Source organism: Acomys minous (assembly GCF_964271855.1).
Source record: "Acomys minous genome assembly, chromosome: 13".
NCBI classification, from domain to species: Eukaryota; Metazoa; Chordata; class Mammalia; order Rodentia; family Muridae; genus Acomys; species Acomys minous.
Window position 1 is genome coordinate 23913243 of NC_140495.1, and position 19035 is coordinate 23932277.

Consider the following 19035-nt stretch of genomic DNA (forward strand, 5'->3'; position numbering starts at 1 on the left):
GGGATGGAGGCAAGAAGATCAAGGCCAGCCTGGGCAATTATGAGGCAAAACCAAAAATAATTAAAAATTTACTGTCAGATTGGTATCTAACACAAAACATTTATTTTCCCCTCCAAACTGTGAGAAGGCTAAAGAGATGATGGCTGAGTGGGTTACAAGCATGAGGACTTGAGCTTCCAGCCACAGAACCCACAAAAGCGCTCATCTGGAATCCCAGCACCCAGGCAGTGATGAGAACTCAGCCCAGCCAGCCGACCACCCATAGCATCCCACAGCCCACAGCATCTAGCAAGAGGCCTTGTCTCAAGCCAAGTGGGAGGTGAGGACCACACCTTTGCTCTCCTCTGTCCTCCATGTGTGGGGCAGTGGGAAGCGGGCACTTGCCATGAAAGACTTTCAGAGCTGAGCGCAGGAGGCAAGCCACAGGGGAGCAGTGCTGTACTGGAGGGCCCTTCTGCCAGGAGGCGCCTGCGTGGTGCGGTGCACAGAGACAGTGTCCTCCTTCTGAAGGAGACAGCCTCTTTTTCTCTGTATTTCCCCCTACCCAACATGAATGAAAAAAGAACTACCTCTTCAGAAAACCGCATTCTCAATTACATTTTTTTAAAAAATTATTTTGTATTTGGGCACACATACTGTGGAGCACACACCAGAGGACAGCTTTCAGGGATCAGTTCTCTCTTCTGTCATGTGGTCCTGGGTACTGAACTCAGGTCATTAGGCTTGGCAGCAGGCACCTTTACCTGTGTGGTTTCGTTTTTGTTTTTGTTTTAAGACAGTATCACAACGCAGCCCTGGCTGGCTTGGAATTCGCTGTATCAATCAGGCTGACCCACAAAATACAGAAATCAGCCTCCCAAGTACTGGGATTAAAGACATATACTATACTCACATAAATTAAAATCTTTTTACTTTTTGAGTGATTTATTTATTTTTGTTTTTGAGACAGGGTTTCTGATTGTCCTGGAACTCACTTTATAGACCAGGCTGGCCTTGAACTCAGAGCTCCACCTGCCTCTGCCTCCCAAGCACTGGGATTAAAGGTGTGATTTATTTTTATTTTATTATTATTTTGTCCTAACATATATATGTGTACCACATGCATATCTGATAGCCACGGAGGCCAAAAGAAAGTATTAGATCCCCTGAGACTAGAACTAGACAGTTATGGGCGGCCATGTAGATACAGGGAACTGAGCCCAGGTCCTCTGTGAGAGCAGAGTACACTCCTAAGTGCTGAGCCATCTCTCCAGCACCTAAATCAAGTTCTTGGTTTTTAAAGACAGGGTTTCTCTGTGTAGCCTTGGCTGTCCTAGAACTCACTCTATAGACCAGGCTGGCCTCGAACTCAGAGATCCGCCTGCCTCTGCCTCCTGAGTGTTGGGATTAAAGGCATGTGCCACCATGCTTGACCTAAGTCAAATCCTTATATGGCATTTTTAGATCCCACCCCCCATGTTTTCAGGTAGAAAATGCTCCTTGTTTTCTCTGATTACACCAATTGCATCATTGTAACCAGCTGCTTCAAATGACAGACCAATGTATCTGAAAAGGTGAGAAATATATAAAAAACAAACCCACTGTGGGATGCAGCCAGCAGCACCATTTTATTTTACAGTGTTTACTACAGTCAGGGTTACTCTTGTGAGATGTTAGTGGTTTTGGTCCATATTTTATTTTCCATTTGAATAGAAACATTTTTACATTAGTTAAAAAATAAATTCTTATGAGTCTACACTTTTCTTGACCACTGGAATATTACAATTTCAAGTAACAAAAGATAAAAATAAAAACATTGCAGGCTAAATCTACCGATATGTACACATTGAACACATTTATTATCACAGCCATTAGCAAGTCCTGATGTGACCCCCTTGAGTTCAGAAGTCACTGACAGGCCGTCACTGGGTGAGCTCTGGGACTTCCCTGTTGTCCACTATGAGCGTGTGGATAAGCCCTTCCCTCCTCTTCCCGCTGCTGACAGCCTTTATGTAACAGTCATGGTTCCCAACGCTGAAGTGTGTTTCAGTCCCGTCATCTACAAACTCGCCCTAGGACAGCAAAGGAGGAAGAAACATCAGTGGTGCAGACAGCTCTTTGTAAGAGAGAAACATCGTCTTAAAAAGTACTGGTCATTTAAAAAAAAAAGTTCTTGTTATAATGTCAAACTCTGTGAAAGCAGAGATAATGTTTAGAGACCTGCAGTTCACTGTCTTTTCCAAAATCCTGAGGGCCTTTAAGTTTTGGGAGAAGAAAGTTCTACGTCCACAGTGTAGACACTGTTTGCAAGACTGAAAATGATGAACACGTCAGCGAACACGTCTCGGTTACACTAGCTCAGCCTATGGGCATCACTGCACTGTCTTTACAACAGCTGCCAGGAGTATCATTGTAGGGATTTCTTTTTTTTTTAATTTTAATATTTTATTAATGTATTCATATTACATCTTAATTGTTATCCCATCCCTTGTATCTTCCCATTCCTCCCTCCCTTCCATTTTCTTCTTACTCCCCTCCCCTATGACTGTGACTGACGGGGACCTCCTCCCCCTGTATATGATCATAGGGATCAAGTCTCTTCTTGGTAGCCTGCTGTCCTTCCTCTGAGTGCTACCAGGCCTTCCCACCAGGGGGACATGGTCAAAAATGAGGCACCAGAGTTCGTGTGAAAGTCAGTCCCCACTCTCCACTCAACTGTGAAGAATGTCCTGTCCATTGGCTAGGTCTGGGTAGGAGTTCGAAGTAGAGACTTCTTAACTCTGCTGCTTTGGCTGAGGTCAGGCTCCTCAGCTGCTAGGGGCAACCCTCCTTGGGAGCTGCAAAGGGTGGAGAAGGGAGCAGAGCTCCAGCTCTAAGGCTCTTCAGGGCTTGGGGTAACCCTCCCCTGGGAGGCCTCCTCTCAGAGCTCAGAGGTTCCTGCAGGTACCCGCTTGAGATACCTTCCCAGCCCTTGGAGTTGTGGACCCCCTTCCACTCCACTCCAGCACCAGAAGGTAGGCCACGCACCTATAACAATCACTGAAGAGCAACGGATTTACTAACTTGCTGAAGGCCCATCTGGCAAGGGAGGGAAGGGTTCCCACCCGAGAACCACAGTGATGGACAGAGTGAGCAAGCCTGGAGTCGGCTCGCTAAGCAACAGCAGGTGCAGGAGCATCAGAGGAAGCGCTTTCTGGGCTCCCAGCAGCCCCAGCAGGTAGTCTTTAGAGGGTGTGCAATGTGCTCACCCAGGCCTGTCCCAGGCACTTTGCACTGAGCCCTGGCAGAAACCTCTGGAGGGCCAGATGAGGGCTGCAACATAATCCCTGCTTCTTGGCATCTTTGCACGTTAGTGATGATACTGGGGTGGAAACAGGCATGCCGCACGGGCAGGCAGCTATTGCATGTGCATAGACTGGGGCAGGCCGAGGCGGGGAAGCTGCCCACACCACTCAGCCGCTGTGGCTACAGGCAGGCAATAGTGTTACAGAGGGCCGCCTGCACACTTCTTCCTGCCAGTCACTAAGAACAAGCACTTCCTAGACAAGTATTGTTTTACCCTACTTATACTGAAACCCATTATTCTGTGCAAATGACACACTAGTGACTTCCAGAAACCTACCTCATTACGGTCACCTTTGGAGTGTTGAGGATGGAATCTGGCGCCTCACCCATGCTACGTGAGTGTACTACACTGCTACTGAGCTACAACCGTAGTCTTGATTTATTATTTTAAGACTCAATTTCATTAAAAAAAAAATTGAGGCTGGGTGTGGTCGTGCACACCTTTAATCCCAGCACTTGGGAGGCAGAGGCAGGCGGATCACTGTGAGTTCAATGCCAGCCTGGTCTACACAGTGAGTCCAGGACAGCCAAGGCTACACAGAGAAACCCTGTCTTGAACCCCCTCCCCACCCCCCCCCAAAAAAAGAGAAGCCAGGCATAATGGACCACACCTTTAATCCCAGCACTGGGGAGGCAGAGGCAGGCGGATTTCTGGTTTCACAGCTAGCCTAGTCTACAGAGCAAGTCCCAGGACAGCCTGGGCAACACAGAAAAACCCTGTCTCAACAAAACGATTTAAAAAAAATTTTTTTAATTGTATATATCTACACATTCTGCCTGCATGTATGTCTGTGTGCTCCATGTGTGCCTGGTGCCAGTGGAAGCGAGAGGAGAGGGCACTGGATCACCTGGAGCTGGAGTTATGTGTGTTTGTGAGCCACCATGTGGGTGCTGGGAACTGAACCTATTGTCTGTAAAAGCAACGAGTGCTCTTACCCACTGAGCCATTTCTCTAGCCGTGTGTGTGTGTGTGTGTGTGTGTGTGTGTGTGTGTGTGTGTGTACATACATGTGTGAGATCATGCCTAGCTTTTACATGGCACTGGGAATGCTAACTGAGGTCCCTGTGCAGGTTACTGACTGAGCCGTGTCTACAGCTCTCATCCTCCTCACAGGCACCTCCTGCCTCTGTATTAGCTCAGGAAAGAAGGGGGAGGGGGAGCCCAGGATGAGGAACTGCCTCACACACACTAAGAATAATGAGGGGCAACTTACTGCTGTCTCCATTTTCTGACCATTGCACCATACATCCATAGTGTCTTTTTCTGTAAGAGCAACATAAATTTCAAGTTATAATTCTTTATTTCAGGTTAACTTCTTTTTAAAAGTTAGATACACATATTTCTAAACTGTAATCAACATTCAAAAACTCAATACTTTAATAAATGCCTTTGAAACTCTCAAAATTTGAAGAAACTTTATTTATAAATGAAACCAAAAAGAAATTTTTGAAAGCCTTTCAGAAGGTCCCATCAGAATAGGATAAAAGTCTGATTAAACAAAACAAAGTCTGAGGGACAATCTCTGTAAAAGAGGTTATAAGCAAATGAGTGAGGGGCTGAGGAGATGGCGAAGGCTCAGGCATAGGACAGTGGCTTAGTAAGTTCCACCTGACATTAGACGTGATGATCAGCAGCAGGGGCCAGAGCTACACGCTTCCTACACAGCAGAGCTAAATGGACGATGGCAGAGAGACCATCACCTTGGGGTCTACAGAAGGCCCCCAACAGTACGAACTTTGTTTTTAGTTTTCTTGTTGGACAGAAAATCCTATTTTTTAAAATACTGGTTTTACTTGAAAAAAAAAAAACCTCCATCTTATAACAAAAAATAGATGTGACTCTATGGTAAGGAACCACAGGGAGCGCAGCATCCTCACGCAGCAGTGTGCTACCATAGTTCACTGCCAAGTGGGAGTCCCCAACTCTGCCTATCAGCAGTGCTGTCCTAAGAAATAGCTATAAGACTGTGGTCACCAAGGAGGTAGATGAGGAAGTGGGGGGGGGGAGGGGGGGGAAGTGCGCCAGCCCCTGTGTGTGTGACCTGCATGGGCACAAAGTCCTGCCCGGGGGTCACGTCTGAGGGTCCAGCCAAGGGCGCGACTCTGGCAGGCCACCTGCTGTAGGGGTACAAGCTAAAGGGGCTTCTCTTCTGAATCCTGAGCCAGATGGGCACCTCATTTTAACTGCAGAAAGCCTTTGAGAAGGGCTAAATGTGACAAGAAAAAGGCAGCGGTAGCCTCCAGATGTATGCAGGGGCCACCCCAAAAGGCAGTCTGAATGTGACTCATGCATGGTTAGAGGCAGAAACCCCAGCTGATCACAGTGTGTGGCTGAACACCCACTGCAAGGTCAAGGTCAGGGATAGTGGTAGTGAGAACTGGCAATTTGTCTATTTCCTGAGCATGTGTACATTCATATTACCTAAATTATCTACAAGGATTTGCTGACACGAGGGGCAGAGCTAACCCAGAAGCCATAAAAGAAAAACAGATTGCATTTGAATACAAATTTCCAAATCTGCATGACTGAAAAGACCATGCACATAGATAAACAATGGCATATAACAAACCAGCACTGCCTTGCAAGGCTGTCTCAACATTCAGAACAAAAACAAAGGGCCACACATTCAAGCTCACTCTCTCTAGCCCAGTGATTCCCAACCTTCCTAACGCTGGGACCCTTTAATACAGTTCCTCAAGTGTGGTGACCCCCATCCAGAAAGTTATTTTCATTGCTACCTCATCTCTGTAATTTTGCTGCTGTTACAAATGTAATATAAATATCTGATATACAACCTCCAAAGGGGTCACGACCCACAGGCTGAGAACCAACAACTAAACTTTCCGATAGTAAGTGATGGGATGAAGTGACTCACTGCATCCCTGGCCACATCATGCTGGCATCCAGAAAGATGGATGACATAAATTATTAAAAGCTCCGGTAAGAAAAAAAAAAAAAGAGTCACACAGGGACAAAACTTATTTAAAACAGTGAAGAACCAAAATATGGGAATACGGACTTCATAAATTCTGAGGGAAATTATTTTGCTGTATTCAAGAAAAACAGCAACTCGGCTTAGAAGCCAAGAAACATTTATCTCCTTGACAACAACTAATCCCTTAAAGATGTATTTCAGGGAACAAGATGAAAGTGGGAGCTGCTGGCAACAACTGGCTAAACCACTGTCCAGGAAAGCGAGCTCAGTGGCCACACTGGAGCAGGCCAGGACCTGCTGCTCTTCAACAGAAAGGGAGTGAGCCAAGAAGGACAGGAGGAGTGGAGAGATGGCTCAGTGGTTACCAGCACTGCTTGCCCCTCCAGGGGACCAGGGTTTGATTCTGGGCATTTATACTGTAGCTAACAGCTGACTGTAACTCCAGTTCTGACCCCTGCAGTAGTGCAAGCATGTGGTACACAGACATACGTGCAGGCAAAACACCGACACATATACAATAAAAACATCTTTAAAAAAATTTTTTTTGTTTTTTCAACAAAAGGTTTCCCTGTATAGCCTTGGCTGTCTTGGACTCTCTTTGTAGACTAGGCTGGCCTCGAACTCACAGAGATCTGCCTGCCTCTGCCTCCTTGATGAAAAATCATTTAAAAAAAAAAAAGGAAAGGGACTCAAGCAATGAAGAATGTGAGAAAAATGCTGACATACAAAAATGGAAGGCTATAAATAATACATACACACACTCCCTACAAGAAAAGAGAAAGCCAGGCTGCATGGTGGTGGTGCATACCTTTAATCCCAGCACTCAGGAGGCAGAGGCAGACGGATCTCTGTAAGTTCAAGGTCAGCCTGGTCTTCTGAGTGAGTTCCAGGGCAGCCGGGACAAAGAAACTCTATCTTGAAAAACCAAAGTAAATAACTAAGTAAAATAAGAGAAAGCCAATAGGAAAAGCCTGCAAAATAAGTAATGACTGTACACAAAAAATATAGGTCAAATATGAAGCAAATGGAAATGGGGTAATTCTGAGTAATGAACAAAGATTATAAACAGAAACTCCTTCCAAGTTTCTTGACTATATACTGAAAAGATCACGTTCCTGAGAGAATCAACCAATTTTTTTTGTTTATTTTTTGTTTTTCATCACAGGGTTTCTCTGTGTAGCTTTGGCTGTTCTAGACTCGCTTTGTAGACCAGGCTGGCCTCAAACTCACAGTGATCCACCTGCCTCTGCCTCCCAAGTGCTGGGATTAAAAGCGTGCGCCACCACGCCCAGCGAATCAACCAAAATTGATCATCTAAAAGAATTTTACTATTCTAGTAAAATGATTGGCCCTCAAAAAAGGGGATAAAATGTATTTGGGTGTCGAGTAAGAACGACAGAACGGCTAAAGGCTCAGCGTTCTCACCAACACTTCCCACAGAGGAAGCCTTGTCTGTGTCACTCACTTTTCTCTTGCTCTGGCAGAAAGAAAGTAGGAGAGGAGAGGGTTATTCTGGGTGTTGCTTGAGGAGATACAACCCATAATAGCAGGGAAAGCATGGCCGTGCAGCTCTGTAGCAGGAGCAGGAAGCACCTGTGGTGTACCTTGGTGCCCCAGGAAGCAGAGAGTTCAGCAGAAAGCACGCTGGCCTAGTACCCTCAAGCCCTGCCCCTGCAGACATGTGCCCACCAGCCAGACCCTTTGTCCAATGGGGGCCCTAGCCTCCCAACACAGGGCCGCCAACTCAGGAGCAATATTCAAGCATGTGAGCGGTGTGTGGCAGGTCAATTCAAATCTGAGACCTGGGGAAGAAAATGTAAACTGAGAACATGACGTAGAGTGAAAGTGAACTTCAAGCTTTTAAGGGGGCATGTGCATACACACACAAACACACACAAACTACACACACACACACACACACACACACACACACACACACACACACACACAAAGGCTATCAGCACCAGAAACTCAAATAACTGTTCCCACGAGCCTTTCTTGAGGGAAGGCACTCACAGTGGCCACACAGAAGCCAAAACACGATGACTTAATGTACACGCAAGTGTGGGTTGGTTGGCAGGAGGAGACACAGAACAGCTCAACGTCCTCACAGTGAGTACAGGAAACTGGGGGAGGATGCAAACACAGTGCAAAGGTATTTTTGGTAATCATATTCATGGTGGTAGCACTGCTAGTGTTATGACATTATTATACATGTCTGCAATTTGACAAAAAGCAAGTAAGGAGGTATGTAATGCTGTAGTTCTGTCATCCCGTGTGCCCCTGAGGAGGATTCTAAGTGTAGGGAAAGAAGATACAGGTGTTCGGTAAGATTAAGTAAAACCTATACTCATCAACTTGACTTACCAAGTATCACTGTGAACTCATAAGACACCTCAAAGAAAAGTTTCCTCAGAGGCAGGTGGATCTGTAAGTTCAAGTCCAACCTGGTCTACATATTAAATTCCAGGCTAGACCCTGTCTCAAAACACAAAACAAGCCAATCAACCCAGAAAAGATCTGTTCCTATCCCTTCTACTTTCCTTTTTCCCTCTCTATCATCAACCCTTGTTATCCATCCATCTGTCCGTCCATCCATGCACCTACCTACTAACCAATGAACCAATCTAATTTCTTTGTTCTGCTCACTGAAGACCAGGAAATAATGAAAGAACACTTTTAGTACTTGGTCAGATTATGCTCTTGAAATACATTTTTCTTCACTATCCATATCTAGGCAGAAATGTTCAAAACAGCTCGGATTGCCCTTTATGCCTGAAGAAAGGAAGCCGAAGGAGGCTGCCGAAGCCCGTTAGGACCCAAAGGACTGAGGAGCCGCTCTAACAAGGTCCTCAGTGGTTTGGAACGGGACATTTCTGTGGTTCATACCTGTAATCTAAGCACTTGGGAGGTAGGAGCAGGAGGTTTAACAGAAGTTTAAAACCAGCCTGGGAGATACAGAGAGCACCAGGCCAGCAGAGACGGAACACGACCCAGTCTCAAAACAAATAAACACACACATACACAAAATTCTCCTCTCCCCAGAAAGGGGCATTTTAAGCATCAATGAAGTTATTTCTATCTTTGTATTAACAATGATTTAAAATTGGAAACAATTCAGTCGTTTGAAGGCTGGAGACCGAAGGCTGGAATAACAAAGCTACCCTGTGCTTCCTACATGCTAAATGTCAGTGGCGCCTCCCAGTGGCAGCTCCTGATGAAGAGGGCTAAAAGGAAGCTGTGCTTTCCTAATGCTTGCCCTTCACTCTAGATGAGGGCATCTACCCCGCTGCTGCTGCATCTTCCTTCACTGCCATCAGAGCCCAGCTTCATCAGGCTTTCACTGTGGACTGAAGACCAGCTGGCTCTCCAGGCATCTTCCAGGCCTTCAGTGCCAGCCTGGTACAGCTAAGGCACCGGACTGGAACGATCCAGGTTTTCAATCTCTCCAGTGTGAGACGCCATGACTGGTTTACCCAGACCACAGCAATAAGCCGGTCTAACGCAGCTCCTTTCAATACATATGTTCAAACTACGAGGTCTGGTCCTCTGGGACCCCTGACGATTACAGTTGCTAACATTCAAGAGAAAGAGAGCGATAGATACTATGTGTGCATCAAGACATCAGCAACCTGGAAGCTGATTTTGCCAGAAAGAAAACTAAAAACTAAATTTGACAATTCTTCAGCTAGGTTCCACTTTACAGAAAACATAGAGGAAGAATTTCACAATCTTTGAGTATTCAATTAGCAAAACCCAGGCCACAGAAAGCACCACAAACCAAATTGACTTTTTACAATAAGTAGTTAATTTAGGGTCTTTTGTTTACCTCCCCTGCTCCCCTCCTAGTCAACACAGTCTCATTCTGTGGCCCAGATTAGCTGCAACCTCTGGTTGCCCTGTCTCAGTCCCTGAAGTGCTGGACTTCAGGTAGGAGCCGCCATGCCTGGCTTTGAATTGCTTATGTGATTTATTAGTTGATAAACATTTCTCATCTAAAACCAAACCAAACCAAACCAAACCAAACCAAAAATCAGACAAACAAAAACCATCCTACTTGCTGGCAGCCAGCTAGAATGTGGACCCCCAAGGCATGCTCAAAATTCCTTTTGTCTGCACCCTCAGTGTCTGGTAAACTGTCTTCCTTTTGAGAGGCAATAACAAATATGACCTAAGTAAATGAATTAAGATGACTTATTACAGCATTTTCACCTAATAATATGAGGAGGAAATGGGGGTACCAACATAGCAAAACAGTTACTTCCTTTTTGTTGTTGGTTTTTTTGAGACAGGGTTTCTCTGTATAGCCCTGGCTGTCCTGGACCTCATCCTATAGACCAGGCTGGCCTTCAGCTCACAGAAATCTGCCACCCTCTGCTTCCTGAGTGCTGGGATTACAGGCGTGCACCACCATCATCTGACTGAAAAAGGTTACTTCTTTAAAAGCCTACTTTCAACTGGACTTTGACGGCTCTGATCGCATGAGACCTTCTACTTCTATTATTACCTGCAGAAAACTCTTGTCCTAGTGGTGATTCTTAAATTTCTAACTACTTTTTATTTATAAAGAGAAAAACCATAGATGTCTACATTAATATTACTTCTTAAACACAGGATTATAACAATCAAATCCAACCTATCAAACCTGACCTGTAGGCAGCAGGTTATTGTGTAGTTTAAATTCTGATTTCTTGTCTAAATGCTGAATAAACTCTGCTCCCCAACTGACCTCCTGTTATGTCAATAAAGCAGCTTACATCCAATCAATGAGCAGGGGAGAGAATAGGGCTGGACTTCCTGCCAGCCAGTGGGGGAGGAGTTAGCAGAGGAAGCAGGATGGAGGCACCTGGAGAGGCCCAAAGATGAGGAGGAAGGAGCTGGAGCTGAGGAAGGCAACAAGTGCAAGTACCGCTGGGAGTGAAACAGGACAGCAGAGAGGGTTAAGAACAGACGTAAGCTGCTCAGATTGTCTTGTGAAGCCTTGGATTATAAAAGAGGCTCAATTATTTCTGTGATAGCCAGGATACGAAATAAACTAAAACTGGGCGTGGTGGCGCAAGCCTTTAATCCCAGCACTCAGGAGGCAGAGGCAGGCGGATCAGTATGAGTTCGAGGCCAGCCTGGTCTACAAAGCGAGTCCAGGACAGCCAAGGCTACACAAAGAAACCCTGTCTCGAAAAACCAATAAGAAAGAAAGAAACAAAGAAACAAAGAGAAACAACCACTGTTTTATAAAAATAACTTCAATGCCAACCCGAAAATATACAAACCCTGTGGGCTAAAGGAAGACCCGCTCCTGCAGGAAGGGAGAGGTACAGCCGTGCTTGCGGTTCCTCTCCTAGGAAAGCGCTCACAAAAGTCTGCAGGGCAGGACATCATAAAGGCCGGAAGGTTCTGCAGAAACAGCCCTGACTTACCCAGAACAACTCTCAAGTCCTCGCCATCCAAACGCAGCACCCAGGTGTTGGTGGTCTTGGATCTGCTCTCCATGTACTTCTTGAGGCTTTTCCCATCGATCTCCAGTGTGTACTCATACGCGAAGCCACTGATGGCCTCTATATTTATAGTAGCTTTGGTTTTTGCAGCTCCAACACAGAACGTTTCTTTGCCCACCAATTTGAACATCCACTCTTTTCTTATCTCTTCCTAGATGATGATAATATGTGAAGGTTTAAAAAGCACAGACAGGGACTGGAGAGATGGCTCAGTGGTTAAGAGCACTGGCTGTTCTTCCAGAGGACATGGGTTCAATCCCCAGCACCCAAATGGCAGCTCACAACTGCCTGTAACAGTTTCAGGGGATCTGACACTCTTACACAGATATACAGGCAGGCAAAACACTAATGTGCATAAAATAAAAATGAATACATTATTAAAAAAATAAACACAGACAGGAAAGTTAGTGTTTAATTTTTAAAAGTAATGTAAAATTATAGACTGTTCAAATGACAACACTATTCAATTTTTATTATTTTACATCAAGGTTCCACAGAGTTGTCACTCTAAGTTTAGATGTTAGACATTATAGTCTATTATTCTGTAATGATCATCAGATTACTTTATATGAATGAAAAAGAAAACAAAAGAAAAAAACAACCCTGATTTTACTTATTAAGAAGCTACGCTGGCAGAAGCAAGCTTCGCTATCATCTGCTTTCCTACCTTCCCGTCCACATACACAACACGTTTGCCTGAGGTGGTTCCATGCTCAAATTCAATCTTGTGGACTCCGTCACTCAGTGCAACATCCCAAACAGCTACAAGATCTGTCATTTTTTCCAGGCTATAAAGAGGGCTAAAGGAATAAAACAAAGCCGTTAAAATGGGCCAAAATAGGAAGAGAATGACTTAGTCCTTCCACCATGAAAATGCCAGATTTCCAAGGGCCCTAAAACTATAAACTGATAAAGCAACACACCTCAAGACATCCTACTCACAGCACATGCAACCTTTCTGCCTCTCGCCGGCTCTTCCCTCAAGAGACAGCTACGCACAGGTATAGTCTAATAATCCCAAAGTCACCTAAATACTAATCAGATTAAGACTGTAACAGTTAATCCCGGACAGCACTCTGGGCTGGGCTAGTCTAGTACATGGAAAGAAAGGTCAGTGAAAGTCTCTATGACTACCTACACACACACCCCCCACAGACACAGACACACACACAGAGACACACCCCCACACACAGACACACCCCCACACAGACACACACAAACACACATTAAAAAGCCCAGAAATCAGCAGTTTTTCTTTTTTTATATCTCAGATTGATCCCAAACAAGAATAGTTCAAACTTTTCAGAACCAATGACAAAAAAAAGGCATTCTGCTTTGTCATGAGAAACTATAACACGGAAATTCAATATTGATACAGGTGACTGATTAGCTTTGAGTCGCAATGCTTACTGCAGTAACGGGGGTCCAGCTGTGGCTGGCCAGTGCTCTCCGAGGACCAGCTTTGTCATTATCCCAGACTCCTCTCTATGAGGTGGATGTTGTCAGTCCCCTACTTTAAAGAGGAAGCACCGAGCCCCCGAGGTTTAGCCAGGGTCACAGTGACAGTGAAGTGGCAAGAGGGTAGGCTGTAAACCGAGGGCTCTGGCTCTGGCACTGTTCTATGGCATTGTCCTCTTTGCCCATTCTAGTCTCTTACTTCAGATGCTCTGAGTCATTTTCAAGTGGTTGCTAAGACGTCTGTGCCGACAAGGTTCTACGGAAGAGGATGCCACATTTATGGTGGCCACACCCACGCAGGTAACTCACTACCCTCCTCTAAGTCAGAAAGCAGATCATGCATTCTGCAGCGACACAGAAATGTGTCCCCAATGGACACAGAACTCTCTGGGCCTATCCTGACAACCCCAAAACTTTCAAAGGCCAGTTTTATTGCAAAACAAGACATTTACCTTTCATCATCTTCAAAGATAGGACTGTCATCTCCAGATGCCATGGTTAGCAACACAGTCTGCAATCCACTTAGCAGCCAGGAAAGAGAAAAGCAGAAATGCAGCAGAGAGAGGTTGGAAGCAGCAGATGTTTACAAAGAGTCTGGGTTTTTTTGTTTTGTTTTGTTTTGTTTTTTAATTTTGTGATCCTTTCATAAATTGCCTGCATGTTCCAATGAAGCCACAGTCTTTTGATTTTAGAGTTTGAGCATACACCTCAGCTGATTCCATTTGTCCGTGTTAAACATTTACAATTTCTTATTTATTTATATATTTAAAAAAAATTTTTTTTGAGGCAGGGTTTCTCTGTGTAGCTTTGGCTGTCCTGGAACTTGCTCTGTAAACCAGGCTGGCCTAGAACTCAGATCCACCTGCCTCTGTCTCCCAGAGTGCTGGGTTAAGGTGTGCACCACCACTGCCTGGCAAGCATTTATAATTTCTTAAAAATAGTTTGTTAAAACAGAGGAATAAACTCTAGTTCATCTTGAATATTGCATCACATTTGAGCTGCCGGAGCCTAAGGAACTGCCCCAGTCCCAGGCGTCTCGCCTTGAGCACAGGAAGCCCCGAGGGTTTGAGCTGTGCTCCAGGGAGCACATCTAATACTAAGATAAACAGCTCCAAAGCGAATGCGATGGTGGCATCAAGATGCAGGTGAGATTTAAGATCCAATCTTTATAGTGTATTTTAGAAGGCTACCACATAATTTAAACCAATTTTCTCCAGAGAAATCGCAATTTTGTGTGAAGTAGCTATGGACACTCTGTGGGAACAAAGTTTATCCACTCATTTACTTAAACCTGTACGCCCACAGTGACGGGGCTCACTCAGTTCACCAGCAGAGTCTCAACTAGAGGCAGAGACCCATGCCAAGCCATGACGTCACTGGTTCAGTGTTAGTTAAATCCCACAAGCCGGAAGTGCGCCTATGCTACATGTGCAGCAGATACTACATGGAGAAGGCTGGGGTGCTGAGGACCTGCTCAGAAGCATATAAATGCCAACATGCACAAGACACACATGTGAGGAAGCTACAGTGAACAGCCTGCTCCTGCAAAGCTTTAGTAAGCCTGACTGTGGTTTGCTTCCAAGGCCTACCCCAGGTTTAACACTCTCCTCAGTAAGTGTGTGTGTGTGTGTGTGTGTGTGTGTGTGTGTATGTATGTGCCAACAATCGGCAATTGTTAACCCCTTCTGCTGGAAAAAGTCAGGTGCCATAAATTGTTTCAAAAATATTAGAGAAGAAGAAGAAGAACGCTTCCTACACATGGCGATAGAATACGCCCAGCGGTGTAATATAACTGCTGGAGGGATTCTCCGCACATCAGAGAGGATGAAGGGATGTCCCTCGAATCTTTTATACAACTTGTAAGAGTGTTCTAGATGTTCACAGCTCAAACCTGAACATTTTGAAGTATTTTATATTATAAAGAACTCCAAATATAGCACGGGGGCTAGAGAGATGGCTTAGAGGTTAAGAACATGAACTGCTCTTTCAAAGAACACTAGTTTGGTTCCTACCACCCAAGTCAGGCAGCTCACAACCACCTATAACGCCTGTCCTCTTAAGACTCTCAGGGGCCTGCACTCCACTGCATGCACATACCCCTAAATTTTATATATACATACATACACACACACACACACACACACACTGTGAAAGTAGGTTTTTAAGATGACATATTTGGTACCCGGGTGTGGTAGCACATGCCTTTAATAGCAGCACTTGGGAAGCAGAGGCAGGTGGATCTCTGTGAGTTCAAGACCAGCCTGGTCTACAGAGTGAGTTCCAGGACAGCCAGGACTACACAGAGAAACCCAGTCTTCAAAAACCAAAAACCAAACTGAACCGAAACAACAACAACAAAACTCTCAAAAAAACCAAAAACAAAAACCCCAAGATTATACTGTGTCTTTAAAAACCATCCTAAACCAGCAACAGACATTCATACATGCAACAAGTATTCAGAGACTACTTAGAAATTAGTGATGCGCCGGGCGGTGGTGGCGCACACCTTTAATCCCAGCACTCGGGAGGCAGAGGCAGGCGGATCGCTGTGAGTTCGAGGCCAGCCTGGTCTACAAAGCGAGTCCAGGACAGCCAAGGCTACACAGAGAAACCCTGTCTCAAAAAACAAAACCCAAACAAACAAAAGATTTGTTTTTATTATTTTAAAATGTTTGTGTATGTGTGTTCAGGGGCGTACAGATGCCATCCATGGAAGCCTTAAGAGGGACAGGTGGTCCCCTGCAACTGGCGTTTCTGGTGGCTGTGTGCCTCTGGAACTCCCGTCTGCAAGAGCAGTAGGCCTTCTTAACCACTGTGCCATCATCTCCTCAGCCCCCAAAGACTGAAAACTCTTTTCTAAACACTGTAAAAATCTTTTACCAGCATTTGTAGCGTCTGAAAGGCCACGACCCAGTCATACAATTCCCCTAAAGAAACTGCATAACAAAATCTCCTCTAGACTCTCTCCCTCAGTGTGGGGAAACCCAAGTAACAAGAGACTCCTTCAGGGGGCGCCCCCTCCCCAACCCCCACTGCTCTTCCTAGGTTCCTACCATCTATCTGTTCAACTTTCTAACAAGGTCACAGAGGGCACTGGGTGTAAACACCATTTTTCCACAAGATTCCACCTGGAAGTGTAATACTCACCAACAAATCTCAGGTGTTTAAGAATACCATCAAAACAACTCTGCAAGGGTCGGGCTTTAGAGTTTCGCTACAAGTTGCTTTTTTTTTTTTTTAACCAGAAGTTCCACCGGTCCCATGACCTGTCTTGCTTGGTCCAAAAGTTTTGTTTTGTTTTGTTTTCTTAAACCACTCTGGCTGTGGTCAATATAATTCGTATTAAACCTTTTGATTTTTACTTTGTTCCACGCCTGGGTTCTGACCTAGTCAGACCCCCAATGCTCACCACTCTGCAGTATGCCTCATCATGACCTGCATAGGTGTGCTTTTAGCAAGAAACCTTACAAAGTAGAAGAACAGCAATCCCCAAATGACTAACGGCCTGCTAAGACTCTGTGGAGTTGATCTAACTAGAAATTGTATTTCCAAACATTCATTCAGTGTCTCAGAAACGGTACGCATCTAATTTAATTATGATGACTTCACCAGACAGTAACACCGCCCACAATGGTGTTTATATGAGCGTTGGGTGCAATGCAAGACGGATTTTCACACTCTTGTAACAGGTGACAGACTGCATGCCGCGTTAGATCGTTAAATAGCAAAACAAGTCGAATTACCTGTCCCACCATCTTCCGCCTTGAGTAAAGTGTGATTTCGCTGAACCAATTCATTCCATACCTGAGGCAGATTTCCAAGTCAGCCTTTGCAAGAGAGAAACTACGGGATTCGAGGAAAAGACTACAGAATCCTACTCTGCCGCTGTAAGATAGCAGGCTCCTGCTCTAGAGAGGTTCAGGAGGAATAAATGTGCCCCCAATGCCAACCTGCACGAAGGAACTATCCGGAGCCAGCAAGGATGCTGTAAGCGGGCTGCTCCCGAGAGCTCTGGTGCACAGAGCACTTACAGCAGCAGGGTTGGCTTGGCCTCCCGCAATCCCCAGAGGTGCCTGTTCTCGGTTCCCAGCTCCCCGGGGGTATTTCTGCCAAGGCCTCCTGAGATATGCCAGCGGCTGCGCCAGGACTCGGACTGCTCCGAAGCCCGAGAACCTCGGAAAGCGCCAAGAACGCTGCGCCGAGGCACGGCCGAGTCCGCAGGTGCGGGGCGTCCGCACTAAAGGCCGGCCGGGCCGCCCCGCGCCCTCCAGGGCCTCCAAGCACTGAACCCGCTGCGGCTCGGTGTCCGCCGACGCAGGCCTAGGCGCCACGCACCTCGGAGCCCGCTCGGCCGAGCCGAGCAGGAACTCGCGCTCACCTGTCCGGCGCGCCGCCACCGGCTCTCGACCCCACTAGGTAGTCAGCAGCTCCCGCGGCCGCGACCGCCGGGCTCCCGCACCCGCATGCCGGGCGCTCAGCCTCCTTCGGCCTTCCTTGCTCAACGAGACCCCCGCCCCACTGCCGCACTGAGCCTGCGCGAGCGCGAGAGCCCTCTTCAGAGGCCCCGCCCAGCCTCCGCGAAGAGCCAATTCCCGGCGTCCGCCTCCCCAAGGCCCCGCCTACCTTCGCTCCGGAGCCAATCCCGCTCCGGCTGTGCGTCCTGCTGCGCGGCGGCTACCCCCGAGGCCCAGCGGGTAGTAGCCTCTTGGTGTCCGGCGGTGTGGGCGACCCCCTGCTTGTAGCCTTCGGGATAACCCGCACCTCCCAGTTCGGCAGCTCCTCCGCAGACACAGCTTCGTTCCCATGGCCCAGCTGGCCGTCCATTCCCTGTGATATGAACGATCATTTTAGATGGAGGAGTCCAGCCTTTGAAATGTGTTCGGTCTCTGCAAGACCGCAGATGACGTTTGGCTGCAGAACCTTCCACTTAGTCCAGAGCTTTCTCGTTTGCCTCAACTCCCTGTTGAAGGGAAATCCCGTAGTTCTTCCTTTAATGAGACGTTTTAGTTTCATTTATTGACAGCCAAGCCTTGAGGACCGGGGATAGAACTCAATAATAGGGCACTTCTTATCGTGGATGAGGTCATGGGTCATTGTTACGATTTTTTAAATGTATATAATGCCAGCACACACACACACACACACACACACACACACACACACACACACACACACACACACAGCCACTGCACTGTCCTTAATGTAACCTAAAGCTATTGTAAAAACTCAGGCGAACAGTAGAGAAGTCTCAGATTCTACAAATAGAGCCTCATAAAATAAAGGGAACTAGTTAACCCAGAGATTTCATTAAAAAGTTTGATAAAGATCTTAGTTTGGGAGTGTTTGTGCTTGTTTAGTTGGTATTTAAGAATCACTATGTAATTCGTAACAGCTTCCCACCCGGATTCCAGACACCCTGCCTCAGTCTCCTCAGGCCTATCTACCCAGCACTCAGGAGGCTGAGGTGGGAGGGACTGCAAGTTCCAGGCTACCCTACGCTTTATAACTAAACGTGTATCAAAAATTAAGGCAGTAAACCTTAGTGAAGCAGAAGTTTTAGGCAGGATATGCACACCATTAAAGAACATTGGTCTACCTAATATTTTGAAAATTCTGACTGACAAGGCAATAAATATTTTAAGAATACAAAGGGAAGAGAACTGGACAAAACAGATGGCAGACACATTGTATCTTTTACATAAAAGAGTTTTTTATGAATATATTTTTAAAATACCAAATGGTGTTTTTAAATGTACAAGTAGGATATTAAGAGGACAAGAAATATAAGTGGTCAATTTAAAAAGAGCTTATTTTTTTTCTGA

At 45.9% G+C, this 19035-nt stretch overlaps 1 protein-coding gene across 3 annotated transcripts; it reads right to left on the reverse strand.

Moving 5' to 3' along the window:
* Positions 1-1588: 1588 nt before the first annotated feature.
* On the reverse strand, positions 1589-17753 carry LOC311581721 (fas apoptotic inhibitory molecule 1). Of its 3 annotated transcripts, none has more exons than XM_084754247.1 (6): positions 17592-17753; positions 13666-13724; positions 12423-12555; positions 11678-11906; positions 4539-4588; positions 1589-2051 (listed from the first exon to the last, which is right to left on the reverse strand). In XM_084754247.1, exons 2-6 carry the CDS (start codon positions 13707-13709, stop codon positions 1902-1904), a joined length of 606 nt encoding a protein of 201 aa, XP_084610373.1. In that variant the 5' UTR covers positions 13710-13724; positions 17592-17753; the 3' UTR covers positions 1589-1901. The 3 variants fall into 3 exon arrangements, with proteins under 3 accessions (XP_084610373.1, XP_084610372.1, XP_084610374.1); XM_084754246.1 differs by having other exon boundaries at positions 13666-13734; XM_084754248.1 differs by lacking the exon at positions 13666-13724 and having other exon boundaries at positions 17592-17751.
* Between the last annotated feature and the right edge of the window lie 1282 nt (positions 17754-19035).